A 23,639-nucleotide genomic window follows, 5' to 3' on the forward strand; every position below is an offset into this window, starting at 1 on the left:
GCTTCTATTATTGCATTGCAACTTTCCAGGAATACAAAGCCTGCAGTTTCTATTAGCTTGGATTCCCCATCGATGATGTCACTGGTAGACAGGTTCCTGAACGGTCTACAGCCCTCTTCTGAGACACAGACTGATTAGAAAAAGATTGTACCGTTATATCATGAGCATTAGTGAGGACCTATTATATGAAGATAGGTTGACAATGGGTGAAGTCGTCCTTTAAGTAAAACATTTGAGTACTTTTCCCACCACTGCCCTCAGGGTTCCTTCAGAGGGTTCCGTCAAAAAGGTCAAATTACGGCCGATATGTATCGTTCTGGCTCAGGTAAAAAAAAAGTGATACAGTGACGACAAAATAGTTCAACTCCAATTTTAATTTCCAGCAGTTGATTGGTGACTTACAGTGTAAAATACAGTGTGATTAAAAACAGCCTTCACCTGGAGAAGTGGAACATTAAATACATAATAAAGAAACATTTTTACAGTAACTGGTACACGTTCTAACTCCCCTTCATTGTCTTTTTAGAGTAGCCGGTACACAATATAAATCAACTTCATTGTCGGAGTGTTTGGGTGCTCAACACGCGGGGCGAGGCCTTACCAGAGGGTCTTAACCCCTTAAGAACGGGAGACGCATCTGTGTAACCACTTTAACCATTATTTTATAGTTTTGGCTATTTGAAAATAGCAGATCTACAAGCTCGTAGCGCGGCAGTCGGTGCCGCGCTACGAGCTTGTAGATCTTCTATTTTTGAGAAATCGTCAAAATGTGTTCAAATCTTTGAATATATATCATTTTTAAAGCGATTTTTTTACTCAAATCTTTGTTTCTGGGGGGTCCCTGGAACAACATATTTTGAGACGGGGGTCCGCGGGCAAATACATATAATTTTGGGGGTCCTTGACATAAAATAAGTTTGAGAACCACTGATTATAGTAACATACGTTTCTTTTTTAAACTGTTAGGATTTAGAAGACATTTGCAAAATCCTACAGAAGCAAAAATTTGAGTTATAAATGTTGGGCTTTAAAAATGTATATTTTCAAAGACAGATCTACAAGCTCATAGCGTGGCACCGAGCTTGTAGATCTGCTATTTTTGACCAGTCAAATAAATCTAAAAATAACACAGATGCGTTCCCTGTCTTAATGGCTTAAAATGAGCTCACAATGGTCTTCAGATCTTGGTTCGGGTGTGAAACTAAATGATTCAGGCTGTACAAATGGAACTGTGATGTACAGTATAAACGTAAGATTAACGACAAATGATCTCTTAACACATTCACTGCCTGAATTATTTCATATTTTTAGCAGTTTTATGCCAAGAGATTTTTCATTGAAAAAAAAAAAAAAAGTACTCAGGAGCCGAGATACAGAATTTTTAAGGAAGTGGATAGGAGTCTAGATCTTCGAAAAATCATATCTCCTTGGTCTTTGGGTCAATTTTTTTAAAAAAAATGAATTTTTGATTTAAAAAAAAAAAAAAACTCGTTCTAGGCAATCAAGTGATGGATTTGAAAAACGAGTTAATTCGTTCTAGGCAATCAATGTATTAAGAGCAACAGTGACTGAATGTTGACAATACGATTCACTTCAATGCCTCAGTAACAAAGGTAGTTAAAAGCTTATTAACTTATAAACTAAAGTAGAAGAAAAAAACAAACAGCAAATTAATTTTAAAAAAATCGTAAAGTGGTCAAAGTGGTCACTGTGAAACGTCTGGGTGGGCAAAATCAAATGTAACAATATTTTTGACCCAATGCCTTGATATCGGCATGATATCGTAGTGTGATAACAATATAAACATTTTATATTTCCGAAATGTTCTACAATAGCATGTTAAAGCATGCTTGTTGATCTGCTATCTGAGAGATTTTAAAAGTGTAGAATAAGGCTTAACGGGGAATTTTGGACCACGGTTTTCTTACCTTTTCTATGATGTTATATCTTAGGATGAACGGTACAGTAGAAACATGTCACAACTCCATCCCGGGTCCGCCACAGCTAAAGAACGGGCGCCATTAGGCCTTGCGCCAGATCACATATTTTGATAGCTTTTTTTTGGCGCATTCAAGACAATCACGTTGCATAGTGTTCTGTCAGTATGAACGTCAGATCTAAAAAAAAAAAGCTATCAAAATATGCGATCGAGCGCAAGGCCTATTGACGCGCGTTTTTAGCTGTGGTGAACCCGGGATGGAGTTATGACATTTTTATACTAGGATATCATAACATCATAGAAAAAGTAAGAAAACCGTGGTCAAAAATTCCCCTTTAATTGATTAAAACATGTTTACACTTATCACGGCATTACAATATTTAGTCTCATCAACGCCATCGATATAATATCAATGTTTTTATTTGTTCATTTTACGATCAGCTACAAATCTTGCGTGCTCAGCCCTTCGACTTGACAGTGCGTTACGGAGTGAAATTCTATATGCAGGTAAACAAAACAAAAAGCATACGATAGTCGTCCTATTTGGTCCCGAAAGATTCATGTCACCCTCTTACAGGTTACAAGTCAGTAGTCTTTAACAACATTGGTTCTCAAAGTGGGGTCCGGGGACCCCCAGGGGTCCGCGGGAGCGTTCCAGGGGGTCCCCAGCAAAAATGTGTTAACATAGCATCACAATCATTTATTTTAACCACTTTAACCTGTTATACTTTGGCTATTCAAAAATAGCAGATATACTGTACAAGCTCATAGCGCGGCACCAAGTGCCGCGCTATGAGCTTGTAGATCTGCTATTTTTGAGGAAAATCTTGAAAACTTGTGCAAATCTTTGAATATATATACGTATATTTTCAAGCGAACATTTGTAACTCAAATCGTTGCTTCTGGGGGGTCCCTGGAACAAAATATTTTGAGATGGGGGTCCGCGGCCAAATACATATAATTTTGGGGGTCCATGACATGAAAAAAGTTTGAGAACCACTGCTTTACAAAACAGAGTTTAGAGGACTTTAAGTTAACAGTGAGTATGAAGAACAGCTATTTAAAAGTGACCACACTTGGCTAAACATAGCTAACATACTAAAATCACCAAATCCTCCCTAAAATGTCAATTCACACGCCGTTCGCACAGATCATACAAATCACGCCGTCGCGCTCGAAATATATATATACTTTGTGGTGCGGACGGTGTCGCGCGGTCAAAAAATAGCCGGTCTCCGTAGCTTGGAAATCGGCTATTTTGGACGGCGCAAAACCATCGTAAAACAAAGTTTAAATTCAATCCGGCAATGCATCTTGTGTCATGTTGAGATTTTCCATAGTGCCACGCTATGAGCTTGTGGATCTGTGGAATTTTTTGGAATTTGTGCAAATCTTTGAATATACATATTTTTAAAGCGGACATTTGTAACTCAAATCTTTGCTTCTGGGGGGTCCCTGGAACAACATATTTTGAGATGGGGGTCCGTGGCCAAATACATATCATTTTGGGTGGTCCTTGACATGGAAAAGTTGGATTACCACCAGCAAGAAACTGTTAGGATCTATAAAACATTTTTAGATATGTATTTGGCCGCGGACCCCCCATCTCAAAACATGTTGTTCCAGGGACCCCCAGAAGCACAGATCGAAGTAAAAAATGTTTGCTTTAAAACATATATATTCAAAGATTTGCACACATTTTCCACGATTTTTCCAAAATGGCAGATCTACAAGATCTAGATCTGCTATTTTTGAATAGCCAAAGAAAACTAAAATAACAGATTTGTTCCCGGATTGAATGGTTATGTGATTACACGCCGTGGGCGTTGTTTTTCGTGCGATTACTTCGCCCCCCAAAAAATATACGTTTTCCTAATTGTCGTGGTGTGTGTGTGTGTGTGTGTGTGTGTGTGTGTGTGTGTGTGTGTGTGTGTGTGTGTGTGTGTGTGTGTGTGTGTGTGTGTGTGCGTGTGCGTGTGCCACAAGTATATCACCCACACACGAGTGTGTAAAAAAACACAACACCCTTTAGGCGTTTTGGGGACTTTGTGACAGTTGGTCAGAGGAATAACATGTGAATTGTATTATTATTATTTTTTTTGGGGGGGGGGGGGGTGTTGGGGGATGGGGGTCCCAATGCGGGGTTGGCGTTTTTAGGCCTTGCCCACCACAGGGCTCCCAGGGGCCGACACGGACTCCACCGAAGACTGCTCGTCTGACTCCGGGATCAGCTCCTCCTTATCACTGTATATATGAGAGTTAGGAGGGGGGGGGGGGAAAGAGAGAGAGAGAGAGCGAGAGAGAGCGAGAGAGAGAGAGAGAGACATTTGTGAAAGAATTTGAGCATTTGTTGGCATTTCAAAGGGTTAACCCATTAAAATGATTGTGATGCTAGAACTAGCCTGGAGTCCAGACTGATTCGCCATGTTCGTCTTTTTCTCACTTCGCTACTCAGTCTGGCCAGGGTCCTATTTGACTCGTATTTCCGTTACGTAGGCAAGTCAGGAAGTGACTCGAGTATTACGTTGGTATATCTTTAAACACATGATTATTTTGGGAGGGTCCCCACTTCAAATATGGCGGGTCTCCAGTTAAAATATGATTATTTTGGGAGGGTCCCCAGTTCAAATATGATTGTTTTGGGTGGGTCCCCAGTTCAAATATAATTTGTTTTGGGGGTCGCGGTTAAAAGACTGAGAAGCAATGCTCATGCGGGGCAGGGCAGCAGCAGTGTGTTTAAGACCTCTACACACTGTACGATATTTGACCCGATTTCACTACCGATCTCAGTTAAGATCGGGCATTCCTCGGCGAGGTGTTGATCGCGCAGTGTGTAAGGTACTCCGAGAAGAAACACCCCGATAAAGTACGGTCGGCGAGGGGTTCCCGATAACTTTTAGATTTCAAACTTGTTGGCTAATTGGGGCTATCGGCCCCGATCTAATGCACGCTACAGCCAATGAGAGCACATTACAGCCACGCACCGTGGCTAGTCCTTCCGCATAGAACCGCAATATTACCGTACAGACAGTCCAGTCCTGTATTAGTTAAACATGATAAACAGATTGATAGAGTGAGCGAGCCTGCTCGACGATACAGTGTGTTAGAGGTCTTTTACCTGACAATGGAGGCCCTGCGGGCCACGGCGGTGTATCTGGAGCGCCTCAGGGTGATCACCACCAGGACGGTCAGCAGCAGAGCGGACATCACGGCCAGAGTGGCCACCAGGAAGAACGCTGTGAGACAGGACAACACTGTTAGAGATGGCAGGCAGACAGGCAGGCAGGCAGGCAGACAGACAGACAGACAGACAGGCAGGCAGGCAGACAGGCAGGCAGGCAGGCAGACAGGCAGGCAGGCAGGCAGGCAGACGGGACAATGGGAAAACTTCATGTCACGGTTAGTGTGGCCAAATGAACCGTGATATATACATTCAAAGATTTGCACCAATTTTCAATGAGCTTGTAGATCTGGCATTTTTGAATAGCCAAAGAAATATTAGAATGACACACAGATGCGTTCCCGTATCGACATAGTTACTATATTGATAATCACGATATTATCGTGATTATCAATATATGCTGAAAAACTCCACTTTTGTTAACCACTTGCACCCCAGCATCCATATTCTGAGTGGGAACATTAGCCAAAAAAATAGTAGATCTACAAGCTCACAAGACCTCGCAACGTTTCTGGCAAAGAGATTTGGTGTGGACTGAAGAAAAGCAGTCCAAGTACAGACAGAGCCAAGTCAGCCAACTCAGGTCCAGTGTATGACGGACAATTTCACGAAAAATGTAAATCTCCGCGATATGCTTATTGTGTGACAGACAGACAGTACAGATGTCCACATTGTAATAATCATACCTGCTGTCCCTCGGTTGCGTGGTCTGGGGTGTCCTCGCTCGTCAAAGTGACCTGAAGACACACAAGACATGAGTCAACATTACAACAATTGACCACAAGAGCAACACAATCACACACATCTCTAGAAATATGGATTCTAGCCATAGCGATGATAACCATGGTCACTTCAAAACCTTTTAAAGGGATATTTCACTTTTTTTTTTTTAAATGGGTCATTTTATCATTTACTCAGGCTTTTGTGAGCCCCAGACAGTTTGTTTAGACCTGAGGCCGATTCTAAAAACGCCTTTCTAAAACCTAACCCTAAGTTTTCTGAAAAGGTTCAAATTCCTACAAAAAAAAAAAAGGTATAACGTACGTATAGGTTACAACAGGTCTAAATAGGTTAAGTTGCTTGATTCAGTATTTAGATATTTATTTTATCGGACACGCCACCAAGTGTTGATTTCTACTATGACGAAAAATGTTCGTCGACTACCTTTTTCAATGATGAAAACTAAATAAAAACGAATCTACGATGACCAAGACTATAAATAATTTGACAACGTTGGTCAACAAATAAAAACTAGACTAAAATGTTAGTGAGGGACTTCTGGAGAAGAGATCCAGTAGAACTAAAAGACAAGTCATTTTATGTTTGGTTGAGCTCAGGAGTTCTGCTCAGACAATAGCAGATCTACAAGCTGACAACGCGTCGCGCTGCGACGCGTTGTGAGCTTGTAGATCAGCTATTTTCAGCATGCAACCAAGAGTAGAATCAGCCATTACGATGCCACCAAGGCACCGCCAAAATACATTTTAGTTGACTAAATCAACTCTATACGTGCCCCCCTTTTATTATTGTATTTAATGTCTTTCATTCAGGTGTTATCTGCACTTCAACACCATCAACCTTTATTTGACCCATTTAGACCTGGAAATAATCTGTTAGGATTCAGAAGACATTTGTAGAATCCCCCAGAAGCAAAGATTTGAGTTACAAATGTGTCCGCTACTGGTGAAAGCTGCCTCATGTCGCCAGTTGAGAAAGACTAGAAAATCGCGAATTAAATTACTTTTTTTGTTGTTGTGTTTTTCGTTTTTTTTTCTTCACATTAAAAGGTAGGGTAAGTGATTTGCGTTGCTTAAAATAATTGCTAAATAGCTCTATATTCTGATAGTACTCATTGCTATAGAGTGCTTGTTCAGTATTAGGAGTCTCCTTGTCTCTCCACCTCTTTATTAAACAGAAAATGCATTTTCGTTTCAGTTTCATTTCCAATTTTATCCAACCAGGACAGAGAACTCAATCAGGATACAGATTAAACAGGTGAAATTGGAAGTGATGACACTAAGAAATGAGCAGACAAAATTGGAACTGAAACATTATACAAATTAAGCTTAAAAATGGGTACTTTCTCCTGATTGGCTGAGATTTTGACACCTACCGAAAAATGTATTTTCTGTTTATTAAATAGCTGGAGAGACAGGGAGACATCTGTTACTGAAAAAACACTCTATAGCAATGATTACTATCAGAATATAGTATTTTAACCTTTTAACAAAATACTTTTTGTTTTAACCAAAAAATATCACTTACCCTACCTTTAACACAGTTCGAATGTTGAAGGTTTGTATTCTAATCGGAAAGCCGTTTTATAGTGATTAAATGGTTACAATTAGATTGTGAACATGCCTCTGTTTGCAAGAGAGTTTCTGTGTGTATTTTGGGGGTTGAACATTCATGTCCAGCATTTGCATAGAGGTTTCGATTGGCCTGGCTATAGGCATTGTTCTCCAGTTTCACGCACCAGAGTACCGTAGCAGCGTTTCATTAATGTTGCTAGTACAGTATCCTTGTGTATTCATTCATTTTTACAGTAATGTTACACTGTGCAGAAATCTATATATCTATATATAAGTATCTTCTTCAAATATGTTCCGATTTCAATGAATGATACATCATATGAAAGCTTATATTCAGTACTTTAATAATCTGTAAAACAAAAAAATGAAAAATGCCAACTTGCGGCATAAAGTATTGTACCCAGTCACAAAGGTTCGCTTTAAAATATATATATATATATTCAAAGATTTGCACAAATTGTCCACGTTTTAAAAAAAATAGCAGATATACAAGCTCATGGCGCGGCACTCGGTGCCGTGCCATGAGCTTGTAGATCAGCTATTTTTGAATAGCCCAAATAAATCTCAAAATGACACACAGATGCGTTGCCGGTTTGAATGCGTTAAAAGTAACGGGTCACCTTTGGCCCCGGCGGCGCAGCGGTCCATGCAGTCCTCAGAGGTCAGGTAGCGGTTGTTGTTGCCGCGGCAGCCGCCGTAGACGAAGGGGCGGCAGGACCCGGAGGATGCATCGTAGAAGAACTGAGGGAAGTACGCCCTGCACGGGCCTGGATCTGATGCACTGAGGCAGAACTCTGTGAGTGAGAGAGACACACACACACACACACACACACACACACACACACACACACACACACACACACACACACACACACACACACACACACACACACACACACACACACACACACACACACACACACACACACACACACACACACACACACACACACACAGAGAGTGGTGGAAAAAGCACTCACATTATTTACTTAACTAGTAGTATCGATACTGCAATTTAGAAGTACTCTGTTACCAGTTGAAGTCTGGAATTAAAAATGTACTTGAGTAAAAGAACAGAAGTATTGGCATCAAAATGTACTTGAAGTACCAAAAGTAAACGTACTCATTGTGCAGAATGTCCCATTTCAAGTTTTCAAATGTATAAAAATCTTTTGAAAATAGCAGATCTACAAGCTCACAGATGCGACGCGACTGCTATTTTAAAATGGCTGAAATATATGTGTGTGTGTGTGTGTGTGTGTGCGTGTGCGTGTGCGTGTGTGTGTATGTGTGTGTATATATATAACTAAAGTTTTCAAAAAGTTGTAGTGGAGTAAAAGTACAATATTTGCCTCTGAGACGTATTGGGGTAGAAGTAAAAGTATTGGAAATACTCAAGTAAAGTACAAACACCTCAAAATTGTACTTAAGTACAGTACTTGAGTACATGTACGTGATACCATATTCTGGGACGAACATTGTGCAAAAAAACGTTGCAACAGCAGTCCCATCCGCAGTGGTATGAATGAAGGCGTTGTGATGCGTTTTGCTTTGGTACCTGCATAGTCCTCAGCATCCACCTCAGGGGTCTCGGGTTGGGGGGGTAGGACCCTTCTGGAGGAGGGAACGACTGTCACTGGAGGAGGAGGAGAGGAGAGGAGTGTGTCAGACAGACAGACAGACAGAGGTGGAAAAAGTACTCACAGACAGTGGTGGAAAAAGTACTCACATTTTTTAATGAAGTAAAAGTATCAATACTGCAATGTTGAGAACCACTGACTTACACACTTAACACACACAAGTTAATACAAAGAGACAGACTGAAAGACAGACAGGGAGACAGACAACGGGTCAGACAGACATTACAAACCTGTGCAGGTAGCCATGCAGCTCTCTTGGTCGTTGTAGTTGTTCTCGTTGCCGCGGCAGCCTCCGTAGATGAACGATTGACAGGTGCCGGCGCTGCTGTCGTAGAACCAGTGGGTCATGGAGGCGCGGCACGGACCCGCCTCTGGCTTCGCCTCGCAACGAGCTGATTGGGGCCACAGGACATGGGGGAGGGGCCGTTATTCAAATGAGTCCACGTTTGCTCAAATAACAGCGATAGAAATGGCAAAACACTAGGGAATGAATTACCTCCCCCCCACTTCCGTTTCGTCTTTGCAGTCACGTCAATAGGCTCTACTCACAGCAGCCATATTATGAAGACATTCACAGGTGTTACCAATGATACTAATGAAGGCTCTGTTCCATTCTGGTCAAACAGAGTCAGGGTGCTGATATTGTGCATGTTGTTGGCCCACCATTGGAAACACTCCACACCAGTGGGTCTACAGTTGGGGTCCAGGGACCCTCATGGGCTTCCAAATGGCCCCTTACAGGTGTGTAACTCTGAGAGTGTACAAATGGAACCAAATGGACCCGTACGGGTCCATTTGGTCCCATTTGTACACTCTCAGAGTTATGGGGGTTGTGGAAACCACTGTGCTACACTAAATGGAACAGAGCCTTCATTAGTATCATTGGTAACACCTGTGAAGGAAGCGATAATATCATGGCTGCTGTGCATAGAGCCTATTCTGGGTGTACTCTGTCCAACATGGCAGTGAGCTGTGGTGATGCAGTGCCTACCTGCAAAGTCCTCCTGAGACATCTCTGGAAGAGAGACCTTCTGTTCCACTGTCACACCTAGAGAGAGAGAGAGAGAAAGAGAGAATTTTTTTTTTTTTTTTAAAGTGGCTTGATAAGGATAAGGATAATTCCTTTTAACAGGTCGTTCATGAAAGTCCTTGCGGTCTTGTTTCCAATGAGAACCTGTGAGCAATTAGGGGTTAAGAGTCTTGCTCAGGGACAAATTTCATTTCATCGAGACATATACTGTCCTGGCCGGGAATCGTACCTGCGGCAACCAGGACCTCTGGCTCCCTAGGCGGACTCACTAACCACTCAGCTATGACCACCCCTTGATGTAAAAGTACAGAGTGCTAAGCAGAGATGGGTCCCATTTTTTATAGTCTTAGGTATGACCCGGCCGGGGAATTGAACCCCGACCTCCCAATGTCAGGGCGGACACTCGAACCGCAAGGCCACTGATCTGGTGTTTATTACATACCCATGCATATTCATAAAAATCACACCCTGTGTGAAGGAAGCGGTGCCTTTGGGGCGGGGCTTAACTCATTTCAGTTCGTCCCTATTGGTGGTCGGAGTCCACTTACCAAATTTGTACTTGTTAGCATGCTGCAAACTGGAATGATGGCTGTTTAAAGCCCAGCCAATGGGCAGACAGAGGGGGCGGGGCTTAAGTAATTACAGTTCGTCCCTATTGCTGCTTTTAGTCCATGTACAAAATTTGGACTCCGTAGCATGCTGCGAACTTGAGTTATAGCTGTTTGAAGGCCAGCCAATGGGAAGACAGAGGGTTCGGGCTTCAGCAATTCATGCTGGTCCCTATTGGTGGTCTAAGTCCACATACCAAATGTGGACTTGGTGGCATGCTGCAAACTGGAGTTATAGCTGTTTAAAATCCCGTGCTCATCCCGTGCTCATACGGGCGCTGGGGGTCCCTGGACCCCTCTTTGATAACTTCATCAATTCATGCTCGTGCCTATTGGTGGTCTAAGTCCACATACCAAATGTGGACTTGGTGGCATGCTGCAAACTGGAGTTATAGCTGTTTAAAATCCTGTGCTCATACTGGCGCTGGGGGTCCCTGGACCCCTCTTTGATAACTTCATCAATTCATGCTCGTGCCTATTGGTGGTCTAAGTCCACATACCAAATGTGGACTTGGTGGCATGCTGCAAACTGGAGTTATAGCTGTTTAAAGTCCCGTGCTCATCCCGTGCTCATGGACATAACATACGGACGGACGGACACTCATACGGACAAAGCCAAGTGTAGAGCGGTTGGCACCGCTAAAAACAACTGTGTGTGTGTGTGTGTGTGTGTGTGTGTGTGTGTGTGTGTGTGTGTGTGTGTGTGTCTGTGTGTCTGTGTGCACACACACACACACACACACACACACACACACACACACACACACACACACACACACACACTTAAGTAAACTTTTGAGGCATTTGTACTTTACTTACATATTTCTAATTTCCAAAACTTTTACTTCTACTCCCCTACATCTCAGAGGCAAATATTGTACTTTTACTCCACTACAATTATTCGAAAACTGTAGTTACTAGTTACTTTTCAGATGTAAATTATGATATTATGAAACATACATTAACCACTTTAGCCCTATTTCATACATAGGCTATTTGAAAATAGCCGATCTACAAGCTCACAACGCATTGTGATGCGTTGTGAGCTTGTAGATCTGCCATTTTCAAATATTTTAGTACGTTTACTTCTGGTACTTTAAGTACATTTTGATGCCAATACCTTTGTACTTTTACTTGTAACAGAGTACCTCTATATTGCAGTATTGGTACATTAAGTAAAGAATTTGAGTACTTTTCCCACCACTGTGTGAGCGTGTCCGTGTGTGTCCGTGTGTGTGTGTGTGTGTGTGTGCGTGCGTGCGTGCGTGCGTGCGTGCGTGCGTGCGTGCGTGCGTGCGTGCGTGCGTGTAGTTAAAAACATTGGAGAACCACTAAATGTCTGTCATGTGAGCGGTCTAAAAGGTGCAGTACCTCATGTCCGCCAGTAGGCGTCCTACCAGACCACAGGATCCTACACGTCTCAACAGAGAAGCGGGTAAACCAACATACAACTTTACCACAGTGGTTCTCAAAGGACCCCCGGGGGTCCCGTGTATGGATGTACTTCAAACTGGTGGTTCTCAAGGACCCCCCAAATTGATATGGATGTTAGCCCACGGACCCCCATTAGAAAACATAATGCCAAAGACCTCATAGGAGAATTGTTTTTGTCTCTATAGCAATGTTTTTGAACCGTTGTAATAGGCTCTATTCACAGCAGCCATATTATGAAGACCGTCACAGGTGTTACCAATGATACTAATGAAGGCTCTGTTCCATTCTGGTCAAACAGAGTCAGGGTGCTGATATTGTGCATGTTGGCTCACTGGAAACACTCTGTTACACCAGTGGGTCTACAGTTGGGGTCCAGGGACCCTCATGGGCTTCCAAATGGCCCCTTATAGGTGTGTAACTCTGAGAGTGTACAAATGGAACCAAATCCATTTGGTTCCATTTGTACACTCTCAGAGTTATGGGGGTCGTGGAAACCACTGTGCTACACTAAATGGAACGGAGCCTTCATTAGTATCATTGGTAACACCTGGGAAGGAAGTGAAAATATGGCTGCTGTGCATAGAGCCTATTCCAAGGAGTAAAAGGACCCCCAGTTTCAGAGTTACAGACCTGTAACGGTCCATTTGGTTCCAATAACCACATCAATCGTTTGGCTGAGGACCCCCTGGAACACCTTCAAGGTGACAAGCGGTCCTCACTTTGAGAAACACTGCTTTAAACGTCATCGACTGGGTGAATGTGCAGCATATGCAGTTGGTGGAAAAAGTACTCAAATGTTTTACTTAAGTAAAAGTATCAATACTGCAATGTAGAAGTACTCTGTTACAAGTACAAGTCCCGAATTACAAACTTGAGTAAAAGTACCAAAGTATTTGTATCAAAATGTACCAAAAGTAAAAGGACTAAAATGTTTGAAAATAGCAGATCTAAATAGCCTAGGTCTAAAATATGTCTAAAGTGGATAAAGTATGTTTTATAATGTAATCATGTATATCTGCAAAGTAACTAAACTTTTCAAATAATTGTAGTGGAGTAAAAGTACACTATTTGACTATTTGACTACAGTACAGTACTTGAGTAAACGTACTTAGTTACTTTACACCACTGTTATTAGAGATAAGTTTAAGCTGTGTGAAGAAAGCAAGTGTTTTACCAGCAGTCTGGTCGTCTGTGATGAGGGGTTTGGCATGGACCATGTCGTCTGCTTCTACGGCCTTCTCCAACACTAGAGAGACAGAGACACGCTGGTCAACACCACCAGTGGTGGAAGAAGTACTCCGATATTTTACTCGAGTAAAAGTAGCAACACCACAATATAAAAAATACTCCCGTTACAAGTAAAAGGCCTGTGTTCAAAATGTTACTTGAGTAAAAGTACAAAAGTATTGGCATCAAAATATACCTAAAGTATCAAAAGTAAAAGTACTAAAACGTTTGAAAATAGCAGATCTGCAAAATCACAACGCGTCGCGATGCGACTGTAGTGAATATTATACAATGGGTGTGAGTACCTTAGTCAACCTTTAACATGTCTCTGAAAGCCCATGCACCTTTTCTTATTGTGAGCGTAGTAGTGTACTACATTTAGGGAACTTCACCAAGTTCGTGTCCTCTCTTATCTTAGTCTAATCAATTAGTGTTGAGCAATTTGTGTAGAAACATTGAAATATTTGCAGAAGAACACGGTTATCTACAAGGACCAGATGTTCATCTTCCAGCAAAATCAACGGGGAGGCCATTTGCACCCTGCAACGCACTTGAGGCTTTAGCTCTTGTGCAAGAAGAAGATGACCACGGCACATCCTGCTACCTTAACAGACAGGATGTCTGTTAAGGTCGACCATGAACTTTTGCACCCCAGATCACAATACACATATAGAGAGTCTTCCTTGATTGTAATCAGTTTAAACCGTCCATTTGAGACCGCCTCAAATGGGATGTTCCACATTGAACTTGTATGTATATATACGACTGTCTGTCTTTCAATAAATTAGAGCATGTTAACCTTGGACGCTTGTTTGAGACTCATAGCGGTTTCACACTATGGTCCCGGGTGCGCACCCTGGACCACTTGGCTGCTGTTGTGGTAGTGTGAACGTAGCGAACCGTTCCCCGCAACGCATCACCGTTCCGTACTCGAAACCACCTCGGGAGGTAGTCTCGGGTCCGATTGCTGCGGAGTCGGGAACGGAACGCGCCAGTGTGAATCCATCCGTACCAAGAGAAGGAAGTGGACTGCTAATCATATATCCTTTATATATTTTTATAATGACACATTATTTTAGCTGGAAATAAAATCGCTACAGCAACACGTTTTGAGCTTGTAGATCGGCTATTTTCAAATAGCCTATAGGTATAAAATAAGGATAAAGTGGTTAATGTATGTTTTATAATGTAATGATTTATATCTGCAATGTAACTAGTAACTAAAGTTTTAAAATAATTGTAGTGGAGTAAAAGTACAATATTTGCTAGATCTACAAGCTAGTGGTGCGGCACCGAGTCCCCCCCCCCCCCCCGAAGCAAAGATTTGTATTAAAAATGTTTACTTTTAAAATATATATATATATATATATATATATATATATATTCAAACATTTACACAAAATGTTCATGATTTCTCCAAAATAGCAGCTCTACAAGCTCAGAGCGCGGCACTCGCGCTCTGAGCTTGTAGAGCTGCTATTTTTGAATAGCCAAAGTATAAGATAATGGTTAAAAATGGTTAAAAAAATTAAAAATGATCTGCCATTTCCATTATATAAATGTTTTCAATAATACTTCATTAATCGTAATCCAGGGTAAAATAAATCATTAAGAAACAATACGTTTTGAAATAATTGTGATATTGTTTTGAAGACATATGGCCCTCGTCCTACCCCATAGTTTACAGGACGACAATAACAGTACTAACTAGAAAGTACTGTTCCTGAAGAAACAGTGTGGTATCGCTAAGAATGTTGATAGTATCACACTAGAAAGTACAGTTCCTGATTAATCAATCTTACCTATTTATATTACATATTCTGATGTCACATGAAGCTTGACCAATCCTGATTAATTAATCTTACCTATTTATATTACATATTCTGATGTCACGTGAAGCTTGACCAATCCGAAAACAGGCGGAATACTAACTAGTGAAGATAACATTTTGTGTGATCGCTAAAGCGATCCCACAATAAGTAGGCGTTGTACCTTCTGTGCGGATGGGGACGTTCGCCATGCTGCGGCCTGCTATGGGGAGAACATCTGCAGGTGCTGGGGTCTCCTCCTCAAGTACGCTCCCTGGAAAAACACACACACTTAACCATTTAACACCTGGCCTCTCTATTCTGGCACATGTCAGTATTATGCCAACATGTTCACACACGAAAAAAAGAAAAGGAAAATAATACTAAAAGCATGAACTCTTTCACTGCCAGAGTCTATACATTAAAGGAGTAGTTCACCCAAAAAGTGACTTATTTTCTATCAATTGCACACCCCATGAAGCCTTGAATCCATGGATTTATTTTTGTTTTTGTGGCATTCCTGAGCCAATAATTTGATTCCCGTCTCTTACCGGCTAATGTATCCGGTACGAGACACAAAGTAGATTATTTGTCTCCTATCGGATACACACCCGGTCATCAAATTATTGGCTTAGGAATGCCAAAACAAAAATAAATCTATGAATTCAAGGCTTCATGGGGTGTGCAATTGATAGAAAATAAGTCATGTTTTGGGTGAACTCCTCCTTTAATAAACTCACCCACTGCCAGCGTTTGTGTTTTTTAACCTTTTCAACCGGTCACAGAAATGTTTGATCCATAATAATCTATCGTCGGAACGTGTGTACACACAAACTGTATCTGTGGCCGTCCCCCAGAGGAAGACATTTTCACCCGCGAGATGACTTTCTTTGTCGCAGGCACGTTCAAAACAGCATCTTCCGTCAAAAATGTCCCACCTCCCCAAATGGCCACAGAACATTTGTATATACATTATGATCGCTTGTCAGACTGTTGGTACAAAGGGGGTCCCCTTTGTGTTTCGTCGTTCAGAGATAGAAAAATATATATAACCGGAGCTGTCCTTTCTTTTGTTAGACCACGTTGAAACTACTGTGTCTCGCCTAATGCAGGGCTAAACAAGTCAACTCAAGATACAACTGTTTCCAGGAAATTATGTTATTTCTGTATCCGTGTCAGTTAAAAGTGAAAGTGGTCACTCGGTTGATAGAGAACAGCGCGATCTTTTATAAAACCAATAAAAAAAAAAGAATTGGATGGGAATTCCCATCCGTGGCAATGAAAGAGTTAATTTGTAACAATGTAACAATGTCAAATATTTTCAGAAAAAAACAAACGTAGCAAACACAGTTGAACTACTAAGTGTTGTGAGCTGATAGATAGACTTAAATGTTTGAAAATAGTAGATCTACAAGCTCACACCGTGTCGCATCGCGACGCGTTGTGAGCTTGTAGATCTGCTATTTTCAAACAGCGTATGTATGAAATAGGGCTGAAGTGGTTAAAGGTAGGGTAAGTGATTTTCTTTGGTTAAAATAAGTGTTAAATAGCTCTATATTCTGATAGTACTCATTGCTATAGAGTGTTTGTTCAGTAAAAGGAGTCTCCTTCTCTCTCCAGCTCTTTATAAAACAGAAAATGCATTTTCATTTCAGTTTCAGTTCCAATTTTATCCAATCAGGATAGAGAACTCAATCAGGATACAGATTAAACAAGTGAAATTGGAAGTGATGACACTAAGAAATGAGCAGGCAAAATTGGAAATGGAACACTATAAAAATGAAGCTTAAAATGCGTACTTTCTCCTGATTGGCTGAGATTTTGACCTACTGGAAAATGTATTTTCTGTTTATTAAAGAGCTGGAGAGACGGGGAGACTCCTGTTACTGAAAAAACACTCTATAGCAATGATTACTATCAGAATATAGTATTAGGGTTAGAAAATACTTTTTGTTTTAACCAAGAAATATCACTTACCCTACCTTTAATGTACGTTTTATAATATAATAATTTATACCTGCAAAGTAACTGGAACTAAAGTGTTCAAATAATTGTAGTGGAGTAAAAGTACAATATTTGCCTCTGAGATGTAGTGGAGTAGAAGTATAGTACAGAAAATTGGAAATATTTTTACTCCAGTGAAGTAAAAAATACCTATAAACTGTACTTAAGTACATTACTTGAGTAAATGTATAGTTACTTTACACCACTGCCAATTTTTATATTGTATTGCTGCGTTTGTATTGTGTTAGCGCAGTCTTGTGGAACAAGACATCCATCAGTAGTCTTCCTCATTGGCTGAGCTGTGGACAGATAAGAGACCCACCTACCAGTGACATCATCGATGGGGATTCCAAGCTAACAGAAACTACATCCTCTCTCTCTTCTTGGAAAGTTACTCAAGTAAAAAAAAAAAAAAAAAGAGTACTTTTTCCATTTATCTCTAAAAAAAAGTTATTAACCCTTTAAGGCCGGGAAGGGAACGCATCTGTGTCATTTTAAGATCTCTTTGGGCTATTCAAAAATAGCAGATATACAAGCTCATAGCGCGGCACTCGGTGCCGCGCTATGAGCTTGTAGATCTGCTTGTAGATCTGCTATATTTCAGAAAAATCGTGAAAATGTGTGCAAATCTTTTATATACATTTTTAACTCACATCTTTGCTTCTGGGGGTCCCTGGAACAAAATATTTTTAGATGGGAGGGGGTCCGGACAAATACATATCATTTTGGGGGTCCTTGACATGAAAAAAGTTTGAAAACCATTGATAATATTGCAACATAAGTAAAAAATAAAAAATACAAAATTAGGAAAAATGGATTTAGAAGACATTTGTAAAATCCCCAGAAGCAAAGATTTGAGTTAAAAACTTTCGCTTTAAGAAAGTATATATATATTCAAACTAAAGATTTGCACACATTTTCACGATTTTAAAAAAAATAGCAGATCTACTGCTATGAGCTATGAGCTTGTATATCTGCTATTTTTGAATAGCCCAAAGAGATCTTAAAATGACACGCATGCGTTCCCTCCCCGGCCTTAAAGGGTTAAAAGTGTTTCAAACATTTTCCATATTCTTCTAGAATTTTATAAAATAGCAGATGTAAAAGAGCTTGTACATCTGCTACCTTTGAATAGCCAACGTATAAATGGATAAAGTGATAAAAAATGATTGTGACTACGGTTTGTTGAGAACCACTGATTTAGAAAACAGAATAACTTGACTTTAAGCTCGTCTTTGGCCTCTTTTCCCCCACTACTTTGACACACATTTTTAACAATGAATTTTCAAAACTTTTCCATAACTTTTCCAAAGTATTTCACCACATTTCCAGGACTATAGAAATCATACAGTGCAATAATGAGACTCTTAAACCAGTGTGCCATCAATGCCCCAAGACAGACTCGCGCGAAGGTGTCACGTGACAAAAACAACAGATTTACAAGCTAACAACGTATCAAGTAGCACTGCGTGTTACCACAATTTACCAATCTTTCACGTAATGTTAGACAAAAACTATATATTTCGTTGCCGTTGGGCAGAACCCTCTCATCTCCGTATTTTAACTTTTTGTGTTTTTTTTGTAAATCATACAGCGTCACACAAAAGCATCTGAAGTAGCAGATCTACAATCTCAAAACGCGGCGCGAAGCGACGCGTTTTGAGCTTGTAGATCTGCTACTTTTGCCATTTTAGAATTTGACTCTTGAAAAGTAACAGTTTTGGGCATAATGAGGTTTCCGACCGACAGAGACGATAGCCAAAGATTTTCCAAAACATTTGATTCATTCCAAACCTTTTCCAGGGGCTGGAAAACTGTTTTTCTGATTTCAAAATAGTTCCAAGAATTTCATGACCGTGGGAACCCTGGGTTTATCCACATATAGTACGCTGTTTGTGACGATGAACCGTTTGCAACGTGTGTCATTTGTCAAAACGCGACTCTGGTGGGACTCGAACCCACAACCTTTGAATTGCTGCAGCTTTTTACTAGAAGTCCAATGCGCTATCCATTGCGCCACAGAGCCACCTGTTGACATGGCCTGCCAGCTGGCCCTATGAACACACACACACACACACACAGAGGCTGTCACTTCCATGTACACACACACACACACTAAGCTGAGCTGTCGAATGCCTTTGTGTCGACGAGGCGTGTAATTCTAGCAGTGCGTCTCTTGCGCACACACACACACACACACACACAGGGCGGTTGAGCCATGAGCAATGGCACTATTTAGGGCCAGCTCTTGGTGTGTGTGTGTGTGTGTGTGTGTGTGTGTGTGTGTGTGTGTGTGTGTGTGTGTGTGTGTGTGTGTGTGTGTGTGCACGTGCGCATACCCGTGACTCCGCTGCAGGCGCTCTCACACTCCTCCTGGGAGTCGAAGTTGTTCCCGTTGGCGCCGCAGCCTCCGTAGACGAACAGGCGGCAGCTCTGATTGGCCACGTCGTAGTAGAACTTGGGGAAGGCGGCGCGGCACACGCCCACTTTTCTGGGCGCGCGGCAACGATCTGACGGACGGACGGACAGAGACAGACAGACAGACAGACAGACAGTTAGTACCGTTAGTATCGGTGTCATTTTAAGATGTCTTTGGGCTATTCAAAAATAGCAGATCTACAAGCTCGTAGCACGGCAGATCTGCAAATTTTTTTAACCCATCGAGACCTGAAGCCGATGTCTCCTAAATCTCAACAGTTTTCTGAAAAACGTATGTTTCTATATCAGTGGTGCTCAATCTTTTTCATGTCAAGGACCCCCAAAGTTATATGTATTTGGCCACGGACCCCCATCAAAATATTTTGTTCCAGGGACCCCCAGAAGCAACGATTTGAGTTAAAGATGTTCGCTTAAAAAAAAATATATATATTCAAAGATTTGCACACATTTTCACGTTTTTTCAAAAATAGCAGATCTACAAGCTCGTAGCGCGGCACTCGGTGCCGCGCTATGAGCTTGTAGATCTGCTATTTTTGAATAGCCCAAAGTGTAAAATAATGCTTTTTAGCTGAAATCTAAAAAAAATTACACAGTTCCAGGTATTAATGAGTTAACAAATGTTCGCTTTAAAAATTAATTTGTAACTCAAATCTTTTGCTTCTGTGGGATTCTAACAGGACTGCGGGACTTTCCATAATGTTAATGTGTCAACAACCCCGCCAGTCCGGTCTAACCTGTTAGACAGACACACTACTCTCTTAAAACCTTTCCTTTTTCCTGCCAACACCGTCAATTCATTGTGTCCAGTGTTGCCAAGTATTACTGAGATAAGGCGACTGTAGGGCTTGTTTTTCCCGTAACGTCGCTCGTAAATATTGCTGGTTGCAGTTTTTGGGCGCTTGTTTTCAAAGTGGAGTTGCTTATTAGGGTGTGCTGTGGTTCAGTTTGACCACTTCAACCCATATATACGTCGGCTATTTGAAAATAGCAGATCTACAAGCTCACAACCGACCGAATATTGGAAGAAAAAGCTTAAAGCGATTCTAGGCAACTTCAGAGATCAAAAAAAGAAAAAAACTGTTGTCAAACACCGGCCCTCCACCCCCCCTCCTCATCAGCAGTTTGTTTCCCCGACCACCAGGGGGTGACGCAGGGGAGACTTCTGAACGGGCCATGCCGAAAATAGGTTGCTTTATTCGGATACAATGCGTGTCACTGCCCGTGTTTACAAACAGTGCACAGCTCAATTCTAAGGATTTTAACAAGGTCTATGGCCACGTGAAAAAAACAAAAAACAACAATAAAACGTTGGCACTGGTGAGTACATTATGAGATTAACCTCTGGCGGTCAATGTGTTAAAAGTAAATTCCGTGCCTCAAAAAATAAGTTTGAGAGCGTTTTAAAACCGAAACAAAAAATGGCACATAGACAAGATGGCTGCCGCTTGTTTTTTGCTCGGGTGCACTCAGGCTGGACTCGGTTCCATTCGGTTTCACTTGAATTCGCCACCTGATTGGCCAACCTTCGCTGTCAATCACAGAACATTGAGAGAGGACGCTGATAGGACAGTTCACACGGACACGGACGCGCACGGACACCCCAGCATCATTATATACTGGCTGATAGAGGGGGAAAAAATCAAAATATGCAAAATATATATATATATAAATATTTTTAAATTTAGACTTAAAGTTACCTAAAATCCCTTTAACTAAAAATCTGGAATGTTTTTGAAACATTTTACAGCACAAATCTTGTATGGGGGGGCCAATACATATTCATTTGGGGGTCCTTGACATTAAATAGTTTGAGGACCACTTCTCTAAAACAACAGTAAACAATCAAGTTTGACTGAGCCGCCGTATAGTCGCTTATTTTGGGATTGTTTCCAAATTTCCATAGACCTGGTTGCTTGCTTGTTTCTCTCGCACAATCTGGCAACGCTGATTGTGTACGTCAGATGTACCTCAGGACACAGCTAAACATAGAGCTCACACACACCCACCCACACACACACACACACACACACAGATTACGTCAAGGCAGCCAAAATACAATTTTGTCGACAAAATCAACTGTATATTTAGTCGACTAAACTCTTAAGATATTTAGGTGACTAAAACTAGACTACAACTAAAATATGACTAAAACTAAATGAAGACCATGACCAAACTAAGTCACAATTTGCTGTTAAAATGAACACTGTTCAGGGCAAAACTTCTCTCCCTGCCACAACAGTAAGGAATAGGCTCTATTCACAGCAGCCTTATTATCACTTCCTTCGCAGGTGTTACCAATGATACTAATGAAGGCTCTGTTCCATTTAGTGTAGCACAGTGGTTTCCACGACCCCATAACTCTGAGACTGTAAAAATGGAACCAAATGGACCCTTACGGGTCCATTTGGTTCCATTTGTACACTCTCAAGAGTTACACACCCGTAAGGGGCCATTTGGAAGCCCATGAGGGTCCCTGGACCCCAACTGTAGACCCACTGGTGTAACAGAGTGTTTCCAGTGGGCCAACATGCACAATATCAGCACCCTGACACTGTTTGACCAGAATGGAACAGAGCCTTCATTAGTATCATTGGTAACACCTGTGAATGTCTTCATAATATGGCTGCTGTGAATAGAGCCTATTAGTACATAATCACCTGATGGTAAGTATTTGAGATATTCACTCACAATACATGTTTGCATAATCATTTCCATGTTTTTTTTTTATGTTACTTAGACAGGAAGTGATGGCAGACAGACATACACACAGACAGACAGGCGGTCATAGTGCATTCCCACCATTCCATTTGGGTTTCACACCGGTGGTGGATAAAGTACTCAAATGTTTTACTTAAGTAAAAGTATCAATGCTCCAAAGTAGAAATACTCTGTTACAAGTAAAAGTACGGAAGTCTACATTTACTTCAAAAGTATTGGTTTCAGAATGTACTTAAAGTACTAAAAGTAGAAAGCACTCATTATGCAGAATGTCCCATTTCACAAGTTTTCAAACTTTTCAAATGTCTAAAAAGATATTTTGAAAATAGCCGATATACAAGCATTGTGAGCTTGTAGATCTGCTATTTTCAAATGGCCAAAATACATATAGTGGTGCTGAAGTGGTTAATGTATGTTTTGTAATAATAATCCAAATCCTGCTCGTTGATTCTACACAAATGTGACCCAGACGATACTATTGAACATTAGTGATAAAGTAGAGCAGTATATTGAGCCAGGAGGACATGACTAGCTTATCTGGTGTTACTTATTACAAGTGATAAGTGTTGACTAGTGTGTGTGTGTGTGTGTGTGTGTGTGTGTGTGTGTGTGTGTGTGTGTGTGTGTGTGTGTGTGTGTGTGTGTGTGTGTGTGCGTGCGTGCGTGCGTAGGCTAATGCCATCCATCAATGCCGTCAGCATTAGTCAACAGTTGTTTTGTCAGCGGTGGGAAAAGTACTCAGATATGTTACTTAAGTATAAGTAGCAATACCACAATATATTATAAAAATACTCTGTTACAGGTAAAAGGCCTGTGTTCAAAATGTTACTTGAGTAAAAGTACAAAAGTATTGGCATCAAAATATGCTAAGTACCAAAAGTATAAGTACAAACATTTTTGAAAATAGCAGATCTACAAGCTCACAATTTGTTTTCCCCTTTTCTCACGGAAGCACCGTGAATCCCTCTGTGATTAACAACCATCAGACGATCGATTATACTAACGATAAATATTCTGTGACTACTTGAAAAGGAAAGGAAATCGGAAAATCGCTTGCACTGGGCGATTTATTTATTTCATTATTCTGGCATTGAAAGAGTTAATAATTTTATACTTAAAAGAAATAGGAGAAACAGCTGATCTACAAGCTTACGCGGCTTGTAGATCAGCTATTTCTGCTATTTTTGGAAAATGATTGAAAATGTATGAACATTTTTCAACATGGAAAGGATTATGTAATAGGCTCTATTCACAGCAGCCATATTATGAAGACATTCACAGGTGTTGCCCATGATACTA

At 41.0% G+C, this 23,639-nt stretch overlaps 1 protein-coding gene across 1 annotated transcript in view; it reads right to left on the bottom strand.

Moving 5' to 3' along the window:
- Positions 1–356: 356 nt before the first annotated feature.
- The window catches only part of spint2 (serine peptidase inhibitor, Kunitz type, 2), a 31,128-nt gene continuing 7,845 nt past the window's right edge, over positions 357–23,639 (bottom strand). The window contains exons 4-13 of the mRNA XM_084065400.1: positions 19,523–19,693; positions 15,364–15,453; positions 13,319–13,390; positions 10,064–10,120; positions 9,303–9,464; positions 8,991–9,068; positions 8,053–8,226; positions 5,807–5,857; positions 5,058–5,175; positions 357–4,183 (exon numbers count right to left, since the gene is read on the bottom strand). Of these exons, the coding sequence (XP_083921526.1) occupies positions 4,093–4,183; positions 5,058–5,175; positions 5,807–5,857; positions 8,053–8,226; positions 8,991–9,068; positions 9,303–9,464; positions 10,064–10,120; positions 13,319–13,390; positions 15,364–15,453; positions 19,523–19,693 (1,064 nt within the window). The 3' untranslated portion in view covers positions 357–4,092. The remainder of the gene's footprint in view (positions 4,184–5,057; positions 5,176–5,806; positions 5,858–8,052; positions 8,227–8,990; positions 9,069–9,302; positions 9,465–10,063; positions 10,121–13,318; positions 13,391–15,363; positions 15,454–19,522; positions 19,694–23,639) is intronic.

Source organism: Gymnoscopelus microlampas (genome assembly GCF_963454915.1).
Source record: "Gymnoscopelus microlampas genome assembly, chromosome: 8".
In the NCBI taxonomy this organism is placed as follows: Eukaryota; Metazoa; Chordata; class Actinopteri; order Myctophiformes; family Myctophidae; genus Gymnoscopelus; species Gymnoscopelus microlampas.